Source organism: Pygocentrus nattereri, chromosome 17 (assembly GCF_015220715.1).
Source record: "Pygocentrus nattereri isolate fPygNat1 chromosome 17, fPygNat1.pri, whole genome shotgun sequence".
NCBI lineage: Eukaryota > Metazoa > Chordata > Actinopteri > Characiformes > Serrasalmidae > Pygocentrus > Pygocentrus nattereri.
Window position 1 is genome coordinate 2,618,265 of NC_051227.1, and position 22,801 is coordinate 2,641,065.

The 22,801-nt window shown below is 38.5% G+C and overlaps 1 protein-coding gene across 2 annotated transcripts; it reads left to right on the forward strand.

The window, feature by feature from the left end:
* The first annotated feature begins 160 nt into the window (after positions 1–160).
* On the forward strand, positions 161–22,461 carry fxyd6 (FXYD domain containing ion transport regulator 6). Of its 2 annotated transcripts, none has more exons than XM_017708873.2 (9): positions 161–425; positions 10,725–10,775; positions 15,003–15,026; positions 15,305–15,337; positions 15,771–15,845; positions 15,948–15,987; positions 19,806–19,855; positions 21,000–21,039; positions 21,250–22,461. In XM_017708873.2, the coding sequence occupies exons 2-8, from the start codon at positions 10,730–10,732 to the stop codon at positions 21,026–21,028; spliced, it is 297 nt and encodes a 98-aa protein (XP_017564362.1). In that variant the 5' UTR covers positions 161–425; positions 10,725–10,729; the 3' UTR covers positions 21,029–21,039; positions 21,250–22,461. The 2 variants fall into 2 exon arrangements, with proteins under 2 accessions (XP_017564362.1, XP_017564363.1); XM_017708874.2 differs by lacking the exon at positions 161–425 and adding an exon at positions 532–655.
* Positions 22,462–22,801: the final 340 nt, after the last annotated feature.

Consider the following 22,801-nt stretch of genomic DNA (forward strand, 5'->3'; position numbering starts at 1 on the left):
ACCTGCTAGGAAATCTACAGATGTTGTACACTCACACAAACCTCTTCTTTCACACTGACCCTACAGTTGGGCATGTTCAGTCTGTTATAGTTGAGAGAGAGAGAGAGAGAGAGAGAGAGAGAGAGAGAGAGAGAGAGATGGTGGGGGCTACAGGGGGATATATTACTAAAAAGCCAGCAGTGTCATTGGTAGAGAGTGGAGAAACGCTTCTTTGGCTGATATTCAATATTAACACTGTGAGACACGCCTGGGGAACTATTCTCTCTGGTCATCGACTGTTTTTGTTTTGAAATATATTTTCATATTACCCGAAAACTAACCCACTAAATCGACAGTGCACTACTCAAGACTTAAAGGGATATTCTGCAAGGGAAACAGTTTTGCTGATCCTCTCTCACTTCTTTCACAACTACACGGGAACGAAGGTAAGCAGAGATTAAGAGTTTATTCTGACGCCTTTTACTCTCGTGTATATTTTGCAGCGTGACATGCCGTTGACGTAATTTGTGTTACGTTAGCCCACATGCGAAGTAAAGTAGGTATCTCGCATGTATCGTGCTTAAATCTTGATTTCATATTACACAGCGCGTATCGTGCTGTCCGGGAAAAGCGTGCCACTGACTAGGGTTCCTCAAGTAAGGAATAAACAAGCTAGGTAAGATCGCAGTAAGGGTAATGTGACCAGGCGTTCTGCTTTAATGGCATGTCGTTGTAAGCTTTTCCTCGCAGTAGGATGCCACAGGTAATCTTCCAAGTCCGCTGTTTTGTTTGCGTCTGAGCGGAGAGGGTGTGTCCCACATGCTTTGTGTGGTCGATGAAGAGCGCGCTTAACCTACATCTTGACGATTGTTGTCTCCGTTTTTCCCAGCACAGAAGCCTTTAAACTGGCGCGTGAAATACTAAATGTGTGAAAGGGTTTGCATGAATGGGAAAAGGTGAACACTTCGGCTGCCTCCTCATCTCATCCCCAACTACAGTGGCATGTAAAAATGATGGCGCGGGTCTGCACGGGTCTTGGCATGATCGAGCAGGAGCGCACAACAGGTAGTGATGTGTGTGTGAGGCGTGGCATTGCCAGTGTTCAAGAGCAAAGGGAACGGTTCGAGAGGTCAGAAGCCCAAAATCACCCCAGCCAATTCGACCTCGTTACCATCCACATGCTATAACCATTCATATCCGAATGATAAGGAATCATGTCTTGGGCTTTCTCCAGCCATGGAGAGGTTACCCATCATATGCCCCTCCCACGACTGAGAGCCCTGTATGCCCCGTCATTACAGTGTGACGGTGTAATGGCCTTGTACTTGACTGTAACCCTTACATGTACGAGCTTCCCACCAGCTGGTGCCAGCTTCGGCCACTTCTAATAGTAATCACCTGATGCAAGTGGTTGCCATAGCAATATTCCAGCACCCTGGGAGAGACGCGTCTGGCAGTATGCCATTGAAAGCTTTGTTGTCATGGTGACCTTCATTGAAGTTGTGATGTGAAGCTGTTTGGTGTAATGTTAGCAGTGAACGGACATTGATGTCATGAGAAGAATTAGGGTCAGCACAGATTGTTGTGCCGACAAACTCAAGAGTCAAGCTCGTGTTTTCACAGACTTGGTAATGGCTTGGGGGGAAAAGAAGAAAAAAGTGAGATTCAGGACAGTTTTTTTTATAGACCGTGGTCGTATTAGGTCGAATTACTGTTGAGAATAAAATGGCAGGTCTGAGACATTAGCATCAGAAAAAAATAATTAAACAAATGAATATTTTTTTTTAAAAGGATGATCCTAACAATACACAACTCTCAGGCTCTCTAATACACGGACATGCTGGTTTATTATGGAAATCTTGGAACAATGTAAGCAAGCATGTTTGTGGTCAAAAGTTTGTGGAGCCTTGCTATTAGCAGGTTTGCCTTTTAGTATCTAATGCTGCTAACGTGCATAAAAAAGTGCTTACAACATCTCCATAGCCATACATTGGAAGTAAAATGGTCTGTTCTGAAGAGCTAAGTAACTTTTACTATGGGTCTGAAAATAAGTCCTTTTATCAGATTCCTGTCCTGCAACAGCTGCACCGGTTAGTGCTGTTATTGTGAAATGGAAATGTCTAGGATTAACAGCAGCTAAGTTGTGAAGCAGTATGCTACTTATGTCCATAGAACAGTACTGCAGAATGCCAAAGTGCACAGTGTGTAAAAACATGTGTCCTTGGTTGAAACACTTGCTAGTTTTCCAAACTGCTTCTGCAGGCTCTGTCATGGAAATTCATCAATTGGATTTCCATCAAATATCACCATGCACACTGCCAGGTGTCAGGTGGAATTATGTAAAGTACACCATTATTAAGCTCTGGAGTAGGGGAAATGCTTAGTGCCGGTTTTAGAGTTTGGTGAAGGAGGAGTAATGGTCTGAGGATGTTTTTTTTGTGGTGTGGGCTGACCCCTTAGTTCAAATGAAGGGAAATCATGTCACAGCATAGAATGAATTGTGTGCTTTGTGGCAACAGATTGGGAAGGTCTTTTTCTGTTGCAGCATGACAAGTGGAGTCCATAAAGAACAAGTTTGCTGAGTTTACAGTGGATGTACTTGTTGACTGCCCTACACATACAGTGGGGAAAAAAGTATTTAGTAAGTCACCAATTGTGCAAGTTCTCCCACATTAAAAGATGAGAGAGGCCTGTAATTGACATCATAGGTAGACCTCAACTATGAGAGATAAAATGAGGAAAAAAATTTCAGAAAATCATGTTTTTTAAAGAATTTATTTGCAAATAATGGTGGAAAATAAATATTTGGTCACCTACAAACAAGCAAGATTTCTGGCTGTCACAGACCTCTTCTTTAAGAGGCTTCTTTGTCTCATTACCTGTATTAATGGCACCTGTTTGACCTTGTTATTTGTATAAAAGACACCTGCCCACAACCTCAAACAGTCACACTCCAAACTCCACTATGGTGAAGACCAAAGAGCTGTTGAAGGACACCAGAAACAAGATTGTAGACCTGCACCAGGCTGGGAAGACTGAATCTGCAAAAGGCAAGCAGCTTGGTGTGAACAAATCTACTGTGGGAGCAATAATCAGAAAATGGAAGACCTACAAAACCACTGCTAATCTCCCTTGATCAGGGGCTCCACACAAGATCTCAGCCTGTGGAGTCAAAATGATCACAAGAACGGTGAGCAGAAATCAGAGAACCACACGGGGGGACCTAGTGAATGAACTGCAGAAAGCTGGGACCAATGTTACAAAGGCTACTGTCAGTAACACACTACGCCGCCAGGGACTCAGATCTTGCAGTGCCAGACGGGCACTTCAAACTTCACATGAGCACGTCTGAAGTTTGCAAGAGAGCGTTTGGATGTTCCGGAAGAGTATTGGGAGAATGTCACATGGTCAGATGAAACCAAAGTAGAACTGTTTGGTACAAACACAACTCGTGGTGTTTGGAGGACAGTGAATGCTGAGTTGCATCCAAAGAACACCAGACCAACTGTGAAGCGTGGGGGTGGCAACATCATGCTTTGAGGCTGTTTCTCTGCAAAGGGACCAGGACGACTGGTCCGTGTACATAAAAGAATGAATGGGGCCATGAAATGTGAGATTTTGAGTGCAAACCTTTTTTTCCCCACTGTATCCCTGCCCTCATTCCCCTCCACCAACTTTTGTTGTGTTTTGGAACATGGACGTGCATACACTCAAACTCAATCACGAAGCCAGATCATACACTTATGAGGGTCTCTCGGAGTGGGGTGGTGAACCTGTGATTGATCATCATTGTCAAACGGGTATGCAATCAACAAAGTCAAAATGAATTATTTTTTAAAAGAAATACGACCATAACACTTAAAACAAGGTTATTTTTTCCTCTTAGCCATGCTGAATGTAACACTCTTCACGCTACCTGAATCTGTGTCAGAGCAATGTCAAATATCCACAGTCCCAAACACAAAGAGATTTGGATTTAGAGTTCTGTGCTTTCAGAGGGTCACACAGCAACCTGTGTGCTATTTATTTTCTGCCCAATAGAGATACAGAGGAAGGATGGCAGCATGAAAAGGTTTTGTTTTGAGAGGCTCTTTGTTTTTCATGTGTCAAAGTGCATATGTTTGTGTTTGAGAGAGAAAAAGAGTGTCCCATTTCTGGAATTATGACTATCATGGCAACACTTTCTGTGCTTGTGTTAATACATCCAGTCATAAGAGCTGTCAGCAAAGCACCAAAAGCTGCTAATGATAATCACAACTCTTCCATTCATGTGGTTTCAGTACCAGCAGTATTTGTGACAGCACAGTCTCTGGTTTTTACATATGGTAGAACAGCTTTGCCATATGTATGCTTCTGACACTCAGTAATTAATGCATGGTGGATGCCAACATGACCATGAAATGCACTGCCTTGTGTGGGAGTTGCCACTGAATAAGATGCTCTCCATTTGTATTTAGTTCTCATTATGTGGTGTTCATAATTAATTTGACTGACATTATGCGTCTCTACTACAGTTGCCCTGATTTTCCACGCAATATCATACTATAAGGAGTGGTGAGTAGCTGAGCTTTGGCTTTGCTGAAACAGTACACCAGCAGACAACGCAGCCTCAAGAAAGCTGGGTGGGGATGCATTTATTCCAGAGGTGAAATAAAGCAACAGTGATGAGAACAAAGTTTTTTGTTTGCTGATTGAAGAAAGATGACTGTGAAAATAAAAACAAATCTCCCAACCTCTGAATATCTGGGTTTCACATATTTCTGAAGGTAAACTGTCAACCATGAACTGGTCTGTGTTGGGATGTCTTTTTGCTTCTAAACTGAATCTTGATTGAAATATCCTGACTTTTGGCTTCTAAACCCCCATAGTGTTTTTTCTTTTATTAGATATGTTTGCTGCCTTTGACAGTCACAAAATGGGAGTGCATTTGAGATGTGTGATCTTCTCTGAGGGGACAAACTGACTGAAAGAGACCAGGGCAGACAGTACTCGGTTATATTGACTACAGGGCTGTTGTTACTGATTATAATGGTATAAATACTAATAAATATATATGGAGTACTGTAATACTCAGGGTTAAAAAAATGCTAAAAAGTTTGACTTATTGACCAAACTTAACAATAACAAAACATATATATATATATATATATATATATATATATATATATATATATATATATATATATATATATATCTTTTCAAAGATTTCAAAATCCTTAACCAAAAAAGAAAACAATGAATCTTTTAAAAAGGTATTGCATTTTCTCTATCATTCTTTACTTGCATATTATTAATAGCTCATAATTGCAGACTCTGAATGTCTATGTGCCATTGATGAGTTATGACTGAAGACAGTGTGTCTACATGTAAGAGTACTCATTGCAGCAGCCTGTAAAATTTGCAGGTATACAGATTAGATCAGTGGTACATGTCATTAGATCAGTCAATAAATTTCAGGTACGTTAGGTAATTTTAGAGGTACAAGTTTCTAAAGTATCTACCACTGAGCACTGCTGTGGTGTCCCTGAAACTTGTAGCACTTTTTAATTTGTAAAGACATGACTGATGAGACATGCTGATAAGCCCAAGGCAAGGCTGGGAAAAATAAACAAATCTAATTATTTGGCAAGCTTATTAAATAATCCTCAGTGCCAGGCACATTGGTCATTAGTATAGTAGAGTTAGTTTGTTTGAATGAGTATGTTGGATTGATTAAAGGCCTAAACACTAGGGGTAGGAGATGTGACCTATAAAATACATCAAATTCAGGTCACTGTTGGCATTAATGAGCACAACTGGTGACAAAATCTGAGTTTTTTTTTTTATTTTATCTTAACCTCCTCCCATACTTAAAGGGACATTTTACAGATTTTTCTAAATTTCTGCTTAAGTAAATCAATCCAGTTTAGACAATGTGATTCAGAATGGTTTTAATGTGAAATGAGCTGCTCTGCTGAAACTTGAATTGCTTACAGTGAGGCTGACAGGAACCAATGTTCACCTCTAAATCCCCCCTCACAGAAAGTTATTATGTGAAATGAATTTGAATATGCTGCTTTTTACCTGAGACACAGTTTTTTATTGTTTTAAGATGCTTTTTGTTGTAAAGCATATTTTTTCAAGTTACATGCTGGGCATTGCAAAGCAACAAAATTCTCAAAGAAACTTTTTTTTTAAGATCAACCACTATTTTGCCATTATCAACATTACATAGAAAAACACATGTAGGTTCACTGGTGACAACAACCACTCCACACCACAAACCGCAGAGATTCAATACCCAACAAACAATCCACACACTTTTGTATCCTGCCTCATTTGAGCTTAATGCTCTAGGTGGAAAAGCAGAACTTAAGATGATAATGTATGACTGGTGGATTTATTGTCCAGTGTCCAATGAAAGCCAGTGTCTAGGTGATAACCATGTCTTGAATAATATTTTAGATATACATTCCTTTTTGCCATTATCAACCATACATAGAAAAACACATATAGGTTCACTGGTGATTTTGGATAGTAACAGAATGGCTATTGTTGCGTTGTAGATGTCAGAAACCCTGGTTTGTTTCACCACCGCTGTAAAGAAAGTTAAATTTATCTTGTACATTTGTAATTTTCTCTTAAATTAACAATTTTACATCAAACTACTCTCAATGAGTTTGTTTACAATTTCGCAATTTTGAGAAATGTGTGGAATATGATTTAAATATGTTCCACAACCATTTTCTGCATGTTTTTGTTTATCCTTCTAATGACATCTACAAGGCAGGGGTTCTAAACCTTTGTCAGAGTGCAGTCCCTTTTAGGATTAAAATGAATGAGGAATATTTTTCCATTTAGTAATTCTCAGTAGAAGACCCCACAGCTTGCTCTCTTGTTTTATGTTGACTGACACTTCTAAGGTTTGTGAATTCCCGGACTTATAGTTCGCATCGGCAAGAAAAGTTTAATTAAAAGTTTAAGCTAAATTTAACGCTACTGGAAACTAATTAGTTGATCACATTCTTATATTCTTTGCCATTCTAATGACATTGCCTTTTGCCAGCTACTCATCAAAATTATTTTCTCTGTGTTTTATAAGGTATATGTCTTTATAGCAGCATATATATGATTTGCTGCTTACAGTGATCGTCTACAACAACTTTATGGTTGTAATATCATAAAAAACAAATTATAGTGTTTATAGTGTTATAACCTCATTCATTGATGATTATTATCAAGACATTCTTCACAGTTTCCCTGTGCTAGCAAGTTCACTACAGGTGGACCAAGAATTATTGCCCAGTTCTTACCTTAGCTATTCCATTGCCTTCATTCTTTTCTCTCAGCCTTGCCATTCTCTATATTTAGCACATTCTGCCATGGAGCTAATGATTGATTTACCCTCTGAATGCAAATGCAATGCATGAGTGATGTGATGAAATGAATCACTGAATGAATTTTTAACCTGTCCAATAAGGATCCCCAATGACTCCGTAGTATTGTGTTGTCAACTAGTGGTTGAGGTAAAAGATCACTCTTCTAGCAATGTGGCATCTTGCCTTGGTGCACCTGCTCTAGTTCTTCCTGTTCTTTAGACTTGTTTCACTGCTTTGAAGCCATTTGCATGTGCTGTTTGCTCTCTTGATGCCATGAATAGCCTCACAGAAATGCTCCAACCTATCATTGTCTCACCTAGATGCGTTAGACATTAAGGAATAGTGTACCATAACCCATGATCTCCTAACCCATTATATATATCCATCATCATGAAGTGGCAGAATGTTCAGAACATCCAGTCTAATTGCCACAATGAAGTTACAATGCATATCACTCACACAGACACACAGACCTGCATGCTTAAAGAACAGCAATAACAGTAGTAATAACAATAGTGATAGCTGTAATAACAGCAGTAACAACACTAAAATGGTAATAACATAATAACATAAATAAAACAGTAATAACAGTTTTAACAGTTAGAACAGAATTAATAGAGTTACAACAGAGACAACAGTAATGATACATACTCAACACACCTCACACACATTCAACAAAACACACACACACACACACACACACACACACACACACCACAAATACACCACACTACATACCACATACTCGCCACAAACATACCACATACTCTACACACAACACACTCTGAACACAACAACCACAAACACTGCACACCACAGAGTGTGAGAGAGATGCAATACACAACAAATAATCCATACACTTTTGTCTCCTGCCTCATTTGTCTCCTGCCTCATTCCTCACTGGAAAAGCAGAACACAAGATAATGTGTGGTTGGTGGATTTATTGTCCAGTGTCCAATGAAAGCCAGTGTATAGGTGATCATCAAGTCTTGAATAATATTTAATATATACGTTCCTGAGCACATAGCAACATTAATATTATTTATGATCTTTTTACAGTCTATGACCCCGATTCCCTGCAAAGGGAGGGATAGAAGAGTTCTCCCACATATCTGTTGATGCACACTTCATAAAGCAATAAAATAAGCATTCTTTAATGGTTTATGGCTTGCACATTATGTTCTAAGGAAGTAAAAAAAACTTTTTGCATAGAATCATATTCTTTATGTGGGAAGTTCTGTTTTTTATCGTATGTTCATTAAACTTAATCTTTTTTTGCAAACTTAAAATAATATTCAGTGCCAGTAATTGAAGCGATATATTACTTCTCATTTATAAAATAGACATAAAGACTTCTAGTTGTGTCATATTTGAAGTCTACTCTGTTTACCAAAAACAGACTATAATTCTCTGCCAGCTGGTATGATATCATTATTATCCCTGACTAAAGTCACCTCACGTTTAACTATTCTATTTACCATTATTGTGTTCTAGCCACATTTGTAAACAGCCAAACTACCTTGTTAGCTAGCTATACACAGTTGATGCACAGAAATAGGGTACATGAAATATTATTGCAGCGTACTTCTGCCATTGAGATAGAAACTCCCTCTAACCTCAATACTAACAATGTGTAATGATGTATCTACCAAACCACCATAAAAAATGTGTTGTTATTTTATGATGACTTGATTTTTTTAGCTGTATTACTATTTCCCATGTTTCATTTATAACATTTATAACATATAACTACTACTGGCTAAATTTATTTTAGAATTATTTATTTCTGAATTGATTTTTATAATTCTTATATTTTATCATATGTGAAATCAAATAAATATATTCAGTTTCATTATGGTCTTGTAACACATATCACTTTAATTAGGGATTTGTTAAAATTTTCCTACCATACCCAGTGGTTAAATGGGAACAGAGCACACCAGTAAAAGTATCAGTAATTTCACTGATTTGTACATTGTATTTAATAGTCTTTGTGCAATCCATTTCATTTAATTTGATGAGGAATATTTTGGAGCGTCACACTCTGCCCTGGGTTTGCCTTGCTACTGCATGTTTGGTGGCACAACCTTGTATCGTTTTACTGATTTTCACAATCATGTCAGGATGCTTTAAATCCTTCCTGCTGCTTAATGATGCTATTTCAATTTGCTGTTATTTGCCAGCTCTTACTGAATGTTTTCAAAGGCACATATTTTACTTAGCCAATAGTGCACGTAGATTAGTATTGCTATTCGGCTCTATCAATTCAACAAGTTAAATGAGTTATTTCTATTAAGTAGGAAACTGGGGTTTCGGTACTTCGAGAAGCATGTTTGCAAATCTTACCGAATGCTTAGCATTAACATGTTGCACAGAGGTGAAATACTTCACAGATTTTCTGGATAAAATGTCCTGTCTCTACTACAGCCTCTTAAAAACAAGAGGCAGCTGCTTCAAGTAAGGATGGGTGACATCATTGTTTGGAGTAGTTAATGTTGCTAGTTTAAAGGCTATAGTGTGACTTTCATCTTTGTTGACAAGAATCAGCCAAGTAAGCTGACTGCCATAATTAAGACAATAAAATAAGACAGAAACAGCTCATGATATCAGCACTGAGAACTCTGTATAATACCAAATAAAATGAACAGTACTACTCCAATATTGTTGACACTCATGGGGGTAGGCACAAGCAGTCGCCCCATCTCTAAAACAAAAATGTTACCCCATTGTTCCATTGACGATAATAGATGCTAGCATATTCAGTCTTAAGAAACCTTATCTTTGAATTATGCAACAATTGTTAAAAACAGCTCATTGAAAGTATTATCAGTGACATTGTGTTCAAAAATGTGACTCATTGGCCAGTGATCTCTTATGCAAAACACCAACAAAATGAGACAATCAAGCTTGCTTTTATTTGCTGAAGGCAAAAACTGCTTAAGGCATGGCAAAGCAAGAAGACTGATGGACACTGATGCTAATGGTTTACACTTTTAGAATTCATCTGTGCAGAACATTTTAGTCAACGATCAGCTTTTCTTTAACAGGGAATGAACATAAATTTTCAATCTAAAGTGATAAATCAAGTGTGACCAGATATAAAATTTGTGATCTTTTTATCATCACTTCGTCTTGATGGGGCTGGTAACATACATCAAATGTGTCAGTTTTGATTTCTCTGCCCAAAATACTTTTGCAGGGCACAGCAGTGGTGTTTGCACCTTGGAATTTGCACCTTTTCAGATTTATACGTGTGGGCTGTCTGTGTGTGTTTTTGTGATTGAAATCGTAAACATGAATCCCACTGACACCAATACTCACTAATATCTCTCTCTCTCTCTCTCTCTCTCTCTCTCTCTCTCTCTCTCTCTCTCTCTCTCTCTCCAGTTGCCATGGAAACAATTCTCTTCTTCTGTTCGCTCCTTGTCTATGTAGCTGGTAAGTGCCCCCACCCCTCACTTTTTTCTCTTGGCCCATTGGCATCTATTTGGAATGCATGAATGCACAGAGGGCAGAAATGAGGGGAGGACGTCATGATGCTAAACACACTCACATTGCATTTTGTTGATTTCACTTATAGCTTTTCGCGGGCATTCTATATGGAGGCACATCATATATATATATATATATATATATATATATATATATATATATATATATATATATATATATATATATATATATGTTTGTGCATGCCTGTGTTCTACAATTGTTTGGATCTATTTACAACCCCAATTCCAATGAAGTTGGGACGTTGTGTAAAATATAAATAAACACAGAATGCAATGATTTGCAAATCCTTTTCAACCTATATTCAATTGAATACACTACAAAGACAAGATATTTAATGTTCAAACGGATAAACTTTATTGTTTTTTGCAAATATTCAATCATTTTGAATTTGATGCCTGCAACACGTTCCAAAGAAGTTGGGAAAGGGGCGTGTTTACCACTGTGTTACATCACCTTTCCTTTTAATAACACTCAATAAGCGTTTGGAGGACACTAATTGTTGAAGCTTTGTATTTGGAATTCTTTCCCATTCTTCCTTGATGTACAGCTTCAGTTGCTCAACAGTCCGTGGTCTCCGTTGTCGTATTTTGTGCTTCATAATGCGCCACACATTTTCAATGGGAGACAGGTCTGGACTGCAGGCAGGCCAGTCTAGTACCCGCACTCTTTTACAATGAAGCCACGCTGTTGTAACACGTGCAGAATGTGGCTTGGCGTTGTCTTGCTGAAATAAGCAGGGCGTCCCTGAAAAAGACGTGTCTTGGATGGCAGCATATGTTGCTCCAAAACCTGTATGTACCTTTCAGCATTAATGGTGCCTTCACAGATGTGCAAGTTACCCCTGCCATGGGCACTAACACAGCCCCATACTATCAGAGATGCTGGCTTTTGACCTTTGGCTGATAACAATCCGGATAGTCCTTTTCCTCTTTGGCCTGGTGGACACAACGTCCATGATTTCCAAAAACAATTTGAAATGTGGACTCGACAGACCACAGGGCACTTTTCCACTTTGCATCAGTCCATCTCAGATGAGCTCGGGCCCAGAGAAGCCGGCGGCGTTTCTGGGTGTTGTTGATATATGACTTTCGCTTTGCATGGCAGAGTTTTAACTTGCACTTGTAGATGGAGCGACGAACTGTGTTCACTGACAGTGGTTTTCTGAAGTGTTCCTGAGCCCATGTGGGAATATCCGTTACAGAATGATGTCGGTTTTTAAGGCAGTGCAGCCTGAGGGATCGAAGGTCACAGGCATTCAGTGTTGGTTTTCTGCCTTGCCGCTTACCTGCAGAGATTTTTCTAGATTCTCTGAATCTTTTGATGATATTATGGACTGTAGATGATGAAATCCCCAAATTCCTTGCAATTGCACGTTGAGAAATGTTGTTCTTAAACTGTTGGACTATTTGCTCACGCAGTTGTTCACAAAGTGGTGAACCTCGCCCGTCCTTGCTTGTGAACGACTGAGCCTTTCAGGGATGCTCCCTTTACACCCAATCATGACACTGACCTGTTTCCAATTAACCTGTTCACCTGTGGAATGTTCCAAACAGGAACATTTTTGAGCATTCCTCAACTTTCCCAGTCTATTGTTGCCCCTGTCCCAACCTCTTTGGAACGTGTAGCAGACATCAAATTCAAAATGAGTGAATATTGGCAAGAAACAATCAAGTTTATCCATTTGAACATTTAATATCTTGTCTTTGTAGTGTATTCAATTGAATAGAAGTTAAAAAGGATTTGCAAATCATCGTATTCTGTTTTTATTTATGTTTTACACAAAGTCCCAACTTCACTGGAATTGGGGTTGTACCATTCTGTGATTCATTATGATTGTGTTGTGGTCCTATATTTATAGAAAGCATTGTTTTTCCTTTGAAAATTCACCCATGAAATTAGTCCATCCATTTAAATCCATTTCTCCACAGGGAAACATCTCTCCACACACATAAATAGGACACGAAGACCTGGCAGCACACGTGCAATCACTCTGAACTACTTTCATGTCTACACATGGAGCTCTGTACAATAGCAGTAACGGATGAACCTGACTTAATCTCAATGAACAAACAGAACATCTAACTTCCTAAAGGCACAGTTGCCTGGCATCCTCCTGTTTATGCTTTTGTTTTTCTTTAAGTGCCAATCACTTCAGCCACCCTTAGTTTTCACTTCCTCCTATTTAAACCCCTTGCTTTTTATTTTGGTATTTGTTTCTAATGTTCTATATTGCACTCTATCCTTCCTGCATGTTATTCTCTTTTCTTACCATTTCTCACCCTTCTTCCCTTTTCTTTCAATTGTGTCTCCTCATATTCTTAATAATATATGCTGTTTTCATCATCTGTTACTTGCCCATTATTTTATTATGTTTTATCAAATTGAAACTATTAGGTTTACTTCACATAGGCTGCTGGATTTGCCCTGTGCAGACAGAGGTTGCATAGACCAGTGGTACAGGCAGAAATATTTTTTGTGTAGGCCTGTGAAAAGTAGGTAGGCCAACTTGGTAGATGCAATTTCCTAACATGCCTTGTCCTGCATTGCCATAGCATAAGGCTCTGGCCTATTGCTAACAGCAGTGCAGTCATTATCTTATGAAATGTAATACTTCTATTAGTTCTATACTTCTGTGGTGATGCAAAACAATAGCAGGATTTTTCAATTAAAACTAGCCAGCACTGCAACAGTAACTAGGCTGCTGGACTGCGCCTCACATTTGATCCAGGCTGTCAAGCTGGGGAGCAAGGGTGGTGACAGGGAGGCAGAGCAATAAATTGTCTGCCCCTCTTGGATCAGGTGATCTGACTTAAATGTTTGGCTTTGAATCCACAAAATTGGCCAGCATAGATTTTGGGTTTGTTTGGTTTGTTTGTTGTGGAAATAAAGTAATGGCTGCTGAATCATCAAAATTCAGAAAGTCAGGCATGATTCTGTACTGGAAATCATCACATGGGCTCAGGAACACGTACAGAAAACATTGTCTGTGCATACAGTTTGTCGAGCAATCCACCAATGCAAGTTAAATCTGTATCATGCAAAGCAGAAGCCACATACTAACATAATCTAGAAATGCTGCCGTCTTCTCTGGGCCAAAGCTCATTTAACATGGACTGAGGCAAAATAGAAAACTGTTCTGTGGTCAAATGAATCAAATTTTTAAGTTCTTTTTGAAAACCACATACACCATGTCCTGTGGACTCAAGAGGAGAGGGCCCAACCAGCTTGTATCAGCACACAGTACAAAAGCCTGCATCTCTGATGGTATGAGGTTGCATTAGTGCCTATAGCATTGGCAGCTTACACATCTGGGAAGGCACTATCAATGCTGAACAGTATGTAGAGGTTTTAGAACAACATGCTCCCATCCAGACAACGTCTCTTTCAGGAAAGGACTTGCATATTTCAGGAAGACAATGCTAATCAAAGTCACATACTGCATCCATCACAACAGCATGGCTTTGTAGAAAAAGAGTCCAGGTGCTGAAGTGGCCTGCCTGCAGTCCAGACCTTTCACCAGTAGAAAACATTTGGTGCATCATGAAACAAAAGTCCTGCAAAGAAGACCCAGGACTGTTGAGCAGCTAGAATGGTAGACACGGCCCTGTCCCAACATTTTTGACATTCGTTGCTGACATCAAGTTTTAAATGGGTTAATATTTTTCATGAAATACTAAAATGTCTCACTTTGAACATCTGATGTGTTTTCTGTTCTATTGTGAATACAATATAGGACTATGAGATTTACAAATCATTGCATTTTGTTTTTATTTACATTTATTTATATTTTACACAATGTCCCAACTTTCTTGGAATTGTGGTTTTACATTTAACTCTTATTGTTGGGCTTTTTGCTTTCAGGATTTTAAAATCTTAAACATTTCTAAAAAAAATGGCAAGCTTGACAGGGGTCCTTTCAAACACTGTAAAGTGCTATGATTATGATAAATGACATGTAAAATAATATATGTAAAGATCAAGAAACAAAACGTAAAGCGAAGAACCAGGGTGTTCTTGATAAAGACTACAAGTTACTTCTTTTGACTTTTTATAGCTATCTATTAATGAAAGAACAGACAGGAATAGGTATGGTCAGCAAATAGGACATTCATGACAGTGCATTATACCTCTCTCTCTTTCTCTTTCTTTTAGCTGCATCTGATGCCACCACACAGGGTAAGTTGATCTATAGTTTAGCTATTTGAGCATTTCTATAATGCATGCAAGATCTTCTGCAGTATTCAGTGCATTGTGTTAGGCCATAACACATTAATAAACCTGACTACTTCTGCTACTGCTGTGTAGGTGCCTAAGTGGACTAAATTCAGTGATCTCTTGGTTATATTAAGCCATTTACCATTTTAACTGTGTATATTTATTCATGTGAGTCACAAAATATAAATGTATGTATTATTTTCAATAAGTGTTTTTATGGTGTTTTTTCACTCCAACAGAGGGGAAAAAAGTATTGGATCCATTTGAATATGGTAAGGGTGATGTCATGGGAACACTTGCATGACTGTGCTGTAAGTTTCTGAAATACTGACTTGATATTGTGTTATACTGCAAAAATGGTATATTGGCAAGTGAAATTATCCTGAACCTAGTTAATATTTCTCATTCTGAAACTGCTGTAATGTTATTATAAAAGTATGTAACTTATTATTGACATTTTGTACTTGTTTTAGGTGATTTTAGTAAGTCACTTTATCTCACTATATTTGTGAGATATTCACTATATCACTATATATATATTTTTTTTTTACAAGAAGTAAAATGCTCAAGTTCTCAAGGTGGCTGATATTTAAATCTAATTCAGTACTGACCACTTAAACCTCAGCCCCTTCATAGCAGGATCTGAATTTGTTTTCACTATAGTTGGGCAGTTTAAATAGTTTTGTTACCCCTCATCCTTCCCAGACTATGAGAGTTTGAGGATTGGCGGTCTGGCATTTGCTGTGGTTCTCTTTGCTTTGGGCGTTCTCCTTATTCTCAGTAAGATAAAACACTGTACACCTACTAAAAATCTTACCATGTCATATTTCTAAGTGTTTTCAATGTGTAATTTAAACCTGTATCTCTTTGTGTTGTCTTTAGGCCGGAGATGCCGCTGCAGTTTTAACCAGAAGCAGCAGAGGTAACTCCCAGATGATTGTGTGCATATTTGTGAAATATTGATTGATACACTTATGTTACATGCAACAGAAAAACATACTATTTTTTCATTCAACATGCAGTCCCATTTGTGCATTGTATTATTAATGTTAATATTAAGATTAATGTCAGGTTGAATAACTAACAAATAATACCTTGTTGTCAGAATCTGCCATTTTGATAATAATACACATTACATTTCTGATTGCAAATTCCAATTGTTGCATGGATACACTTTTTCAGTTGATATATGGACCATTCCACTTAATTAGTTCAAATTGTGATCCCACAGTAAAAAAAAAATAAAAATAAAAAAAAATCAAGCATTCAGATCTTATATATTTACAAGGATTATTATGAGCAAATTAAACCCAAAGCATTAATCTAGTCCTGTACTGGCTAGTATTTTTTGAGTTATGCTCAAAATAGCTACACCTGTCACTACAGAATCAGTCACTACCCAAATATTTGGAAGTGTTATGGTTGTTTTGTTACTGACAAAATGCATTATTCAATTATTTTTAAATAAAATACATAACTAAGGTATAGGGTCATTAAAAGGTGACAGGGCTTTAGTCTGTCCATGTCAGTCCATGTCAGTTAAAAGTCTAAAATGGGTTTTGTACGTCAGTAGAATGATTTATATATTGAACGTTTCTATCCTCATTTAAAAAGAAAAAAAGGGGGGGGTGTCGGGGGGGTTGGTACATGCATGAATAAGCTGAGTTCACACTCATGTTTACAAATGAAACCTAGCATTCCAAACATTGTTGCTGTTTGTCAAAAACAAACATGAAGATGCCTGTGGAAACTCTGGTTCTGTCCCTGGACAAGAATTTAAATTCTAGTGGACATGCACATGCACAACCACATGCACAACCAAGCTCATTTGCATAATATCAGTAGTCAACTGCAGTTGCTGCTACCTGCTTTCAGTGAATTTAAGTGGATTGCCAACTATATTTTTAATATGAACAAGATGAGCAAACAGAACAATAGAATGAAATACACTATATGGCCAAAAGTATGTAGGCATCTGACCATCACACCTACGTGAGCATTAATATGGAACTGTCAACCCCTCCCTGCTATTACAGACTCCACTCCAGTGTGTCTGTGGGACTTTTTGCCCATTCTGTCAAAAGGACATTTGTGAGGTCAGGTATTTATATTTGGATGAAAAGGCCTGGCTTGTAATTGATGTTCAATTAATTCCAAAGGTATTTAGTAGGGTTGAGGTCAGGGATTTGTGCAGGCCACTGAAGTTTTTGGCTTGGAAAGGGCCTTCTCAAAACTGTCACCAAAAAGTTGAAAGCATATAATTGTCTCAACATTACCCCTCACGGGACCTAAGGGGCCTAGCCCAAACTCTGGCACTATGCATTCTGGGAGGCAGGGTCCTCCTGGCATTCTCCAAACCCAGATTCCTCCACCAGTCTAGTCCAGCATGTTTTAAACCAATCTAGCCAACACTTGGCACTGCGCATAGTGAACTCATGTGCAGGTGGTCATCCATGAAAATCAATTTTATGAAGCTCCCAAAGCACAGCTCTTGTGCTGATGTTGCTTCTAGAAACAGTTTGGAACTCTAAACTGAGTGATATAACAGAGTTGAGGTCAAAAAGAAAGCCCAATGGAGAGTTATATATCTTCATTGTATATTATCTCTTGTCACTCACAGTTGGAAGTTAACTAGCTAGCTTTAGCTGTTCATCGAACCAGACATTCTCTCTAAAGCCACATCTTATCATGACTGCCCATTCTGGCCTGAATTTTGCACTAACGCTGCAAATACTTCGACGACAGTCCAGTATGACCATTAGAGGTGCAGGGAAAAATCGATTCTTAGATGCATCGCAATGCAGACGTGAACGATTCTGAATCGATTCACAAATGTCAAAAATGTATTTTCTAAATATTTAATTTATAATGTCATGTTGAGGGAATGCAAAAGGTGGAACCTGGAAGCACAGAAGTGCAGCGCCCAGACACTCTGTGAGGTGCACATAACAAAATCATTACTGGATGAGCGAGAAATCCGACCGGCAGCCTCTGCATTAATAGCTTGTTTAGGTCAGGATTCACAATCCAAATGTTTGTGAGCCATTTTGTCCTTTCTGCAATCATCAGACCACTTTGGCAGCCACAACATTTATGTCCAGTATGTCTCAGTGTGTGATAATGTCCTAGTATAAGTTAGGTTAAAAATATAAACGAAAATGCGGACTGACTTCGCTCTGCTTTAAGCTTTAGCTCAGCTAGAGCTGCTTTCCTCCCATCTCCACCAGAAAACTTTTGCTCTAAAGTAGATCAGTTTCTTGTAAAATATCTCTCAACATTCGACTGTTTTACAAGGCTGAAGTTGCTTCTTGAAGTCGCTCCAGCTTCTTGTTCGAATTTTCCCGTTCCACCTTAAATTCTGACTGAGGCGCTGGATGTAAATGCGGCACAATTTAAGGTGGAATGGGAAAGTTTGAAAGAGAAGCGACTTCATCTTCGTATTTTTTTAGTGTTTGACAGTTTCTCGTTGCAGATTTAACTTGCCAGGAAACCAACTGCGCCGTTGATGAATGCGAATAATGCATCGTTGCTAGGTGACCTGCAGTCTGAGTCTCAGTCATTGCAAAACAAGGCTTTCACACTGTGTTGCACATGTCCCATTTCGAAGATGTTTTACTGACACAGCGATTCTGCCAAGCTCTATAACAAGACCAAAACCGAAGTCATAAAAGCACTAAAAATGGGCAGGACAGCTGTAACGTGCTGCATGGACACCCACTGCCATTGGGTCTTATTTCACCATAACTGCGCATTTTATTGCAGATGAGTGGCAGTAGTATCTCATGTGCTCCAAGCAATAGCAGTGAATAAGAGCCTTCTAGTTCACTTGCTACATCACTTCCATTTGATTTATTAATAAAAAATATTGGAAGTAAATTCATTATGGATCATTCCAAATACTTTGCTTTAAAAGTACCAAGTCCTGAGACAGTACGAATAGAAATACTGTATAGAAAAAAGATGCAACGATAATCATTTTATAATCGCACGGCAGCCCTCTGAATCCTAAGTGAATCGTGAGGTGCCTAAAATCCTTATTTTTGAAAGTAAGAAACAATTGTGGGGTTATGGTTAACATTTGCTAATAGATTGAAACAATTAAATTATCTGATCCAGAGAGCAGGGAGAGCTGCAGCAGGGGTACAACAGCATGATTATATACTGGTACCACATTAGGCTGCATTGGTGATGGGTGGGTGTGACTGTTTTGAGTGGGAGCAAAAAGACAAAACAGACTGTTAGGTATGTTTGGATAGTGTAGCATAGTGTAGACAGAACCTTAGTTACAACAGCTTAACTCAGAATCAAAGGTAGCACATGTATGATGGCTCCCCAAGCAGAAATTTGTCTTGCTTATACACCACTAAGCACCTTGATTGCTTCCACATGCTAAGGGACTCTGACATCACAGCAGAGATCCCTTCCAGCCTGTATAAGAGACCCAGATTGGAAAGTAAGTGAATTCAGCCTTGAGGGAGAACACACATACAAATAAACACACATTTCAGTCTTTGTCACAATGCAAAAGAGTTGGATCTGGTGCCAGGGTAATAAAATGTGTCCTGCAAAATGATGAAAATGTTAATGGAGCAATGCAATGTCCTGCAATATATTTTAAACAAATATGTTATAACTGTGAACATGGGAGAGAAATGTTTGCTTAAACGTTGTCTTGTATGTTGTCTTGTTTTGTTTGTAGGAGTCCATGTTTTATTAGATCTTCATATATTTTTTTTCTAGGGCTCCAGGTGATGAGGAGGCCCAAGCAGAAAACCTGATGGTAGCCAAGGGTGAGATTACAATACTGTCTTATTCTGCAAGTACATATTAGTACACAGATAGTACATAGATAGTGGACAAAATAATGAAGTACCACATAAAAAGGGCTTTAGCTTTGAAGTAACTAAGTCAGTTACAAAAGCAGTAACACAAGCTGAATTTCTTTGAGCTGTATATCGCTGTTGTCGGAACAGAACCTCATATCTCCAAAAGGTTAACTTTACAGGAGAAAGAAAAAACATACTGCAGTTTTAATGTAAGTCAATGGAACCAGACGTCTTTCCATGTCATTTTGCGCCATTTATTTTGATCTGTTCATCATGAAATTTACACACAATGTAAAGAACAACAGGTTCTTTGAAATTATGTCAAAAACTGAAAAATGACAGAAATGGAGATATGAGGTTTTCTTCTGACAGCAGCGATATGTAAGCTGTAAAAGAGATCTGAGCAAAAGTTGAATTTTTAAAACACGAGGCAACAAAATTCCAAAAAGGCCAAATGCATTATGTTTCAGCAAATACAATAACCCAGATAAAGTTTATCTTATCTTAGAGCCAGTATAAGTCTACTTGGTGTTTTGAGCTGGGAGTGTGGCTTTCCACAATGATTAATCTAAACCTTCTTCAGTATATTGTGTCAGGTATTGTACATTCATCAGTAACACCTTTCCTCCATTTCTGACTTAGTCTAGTAATTTTGACTAATTTCTTTTGGCACTACAGGTTTGTTTTTTCCTCCACTTTAAAGAGGAAGGAACCTTTAGAGATGATTGTGACTGGCCGAGTCAATTATAATTTTGTAAACAGTCAATGATTTTCAATCCACAATTTCCAAATGTGAAGCATGGTGTGAGCTGCTGTTCTCATATTCCAAGAATCATATTCCATAATCTCAAGAGTTGCCCATCCAAGAGTGATTTCATGAATACTAGGATGACATTCAGCCTTTCATGACCTTCACAAAGTTCCCCTATGCACTTAATAATATCCTAAAGTGACTAAAGGTAATAGATGAATGTAAACAGTGGACCTACTTTAGAAGGAAGGTTGATACTAATATTTTAGTTTGTTTCCATGATTGTGTCCACTTCTTGTCATTTTTTCACCATTGCACTAAATTGTCTCTTTTCTGTCGTTCCCTGATTTCATACAGCTAAGGAAACTCCAAAAGCCGAGAACTGAGAATCATCCAGGTAAGAAAGAATAATGGCTATTTTAAAATGCAGTGGGAAGAGTTAAAGAGGCATAGCTCATAATCAATAGCAGGCAGCATTACAAATGGTGAATACAAGCTAGCCGTCAGTTAGGATGATGTTGTCAATTTGTGTCTAGACATTCATGGATTGCAATCTTATTATTTAAAAATAATCTATATAATTCTCTCCTTTTCCCTAACTTCATAGAAAAGCACAGCTGTGACTGAACCACACTTTCCGATGGTGACGATGATGCTGAAGCTGATTCCAGTTTATGGTTGGGGTTAGGGATGGGCCAGTGTCATGTATATAAACCTCTAGTCCTGTCATGTGACCAGTAACTGTATCTGTCTTTTTCTGTCTGTGCCCTTCTTGTACCAGTTCGTATAAAGTAAGCCGTTGTAGAGAAACTAGCCACTACTTGCAGATTGTTCATACTGCTAGTGATCCTCCCCAGCTGGGCTCATGTGTTTTGTTTAAATCGTAGGGTTTCACCATTAGTTTATGCCTTATTTTCTTTTTTGTTAGTGTTATCAATGGTGTGGTCACTCTTGTTAAATGTCTATCTGCTGTTTTCATCTTGTAGATCATGTAGTTTATATTAAGACACAGTTTTACACCTGATGCAGATGTGTTGAAACATATTTGAATATACGTACATGTGTGTGTGTGTGAGAGTCTAAGTGTGTGTGTGTGTGTGTGTGTGTGTGTGTGTGTGTGTGTTTGTAGGTGGGCACATGTGTGACAACTGAAGCTTGAAAGAGTGTGCATATGCATCTGTCCATACAAGTGAGAAATAGTCTTGTGTCTACATGCCTCCCTCCTGACAATCTGACAATTGCAGCACCCAATTCAAACACAAGCACAGAAACTGTTCCACCACTGTACCACAGGGGGCACCACACCACTGTTCTCTAAATCAGCTGCAACACTGCCCAGCTCTGTGCCTGCATAAAGACCTGTGACCCGGAGTCCACAGGAGCACTCCACCTCACCATAGTGCCACTAAACTGTCCTCCACTCTCTCATTTTACATGTAGCGATTATGTCCACTCTTCTCAAACTGCACATTTCGCTACAAATGTTCTGCTGTTCTGTGCAACCAAACCGTTGGTCTCGATGGAGATGGTGTGCTTTTGTGTGTGTCTATGTCATGCCACACATTACTTGTGGTAATAAACCTGAGAGTAGTAGATTTGCAGGTCAGTTTGAAAAGAGAAAAATGTATTTACCATTTAGCACATTTATGCTGGATATATCTTGAATCATGCAGTCAGGTACAATGCTAAGTATTTTAGAAAATGCTGTGTTTATTAGAGAAAATTATAAATACATATTCTGTACTTCTTTGTGCAGCTGTATTGTATGGCCACATTTTGTGCTTTTAAATACCAAATAAAGTCTGTGTCTGACACATGACTCTGCATGGAAACATTTTTAAAACAAAGGCCAAGGGAAAAGCTGTGAGTCAGGCCTTGTCTTTCTTCAAGACTGATGGATCATCTTTTAGAAAACACTATTATCTTCAATACTACGCCAAAGCAACACTGCTTAGACCCTACTAACTCAAAAAAGAAGAATGTCAGTCAAGCATGACCGACAGCCCTGAGGCCCTTCATCTGTATTTCAGAGTCAGGTCACACAATGGCTGTCATCACTCTTGGACAGAAATTGTGATAAAACAAGCTGGCACTTGGGTGATGATTCCAAAGGTTACGAAAAAAACAATGGTTTACAACTGCTCAAAGGCCAGATTTTA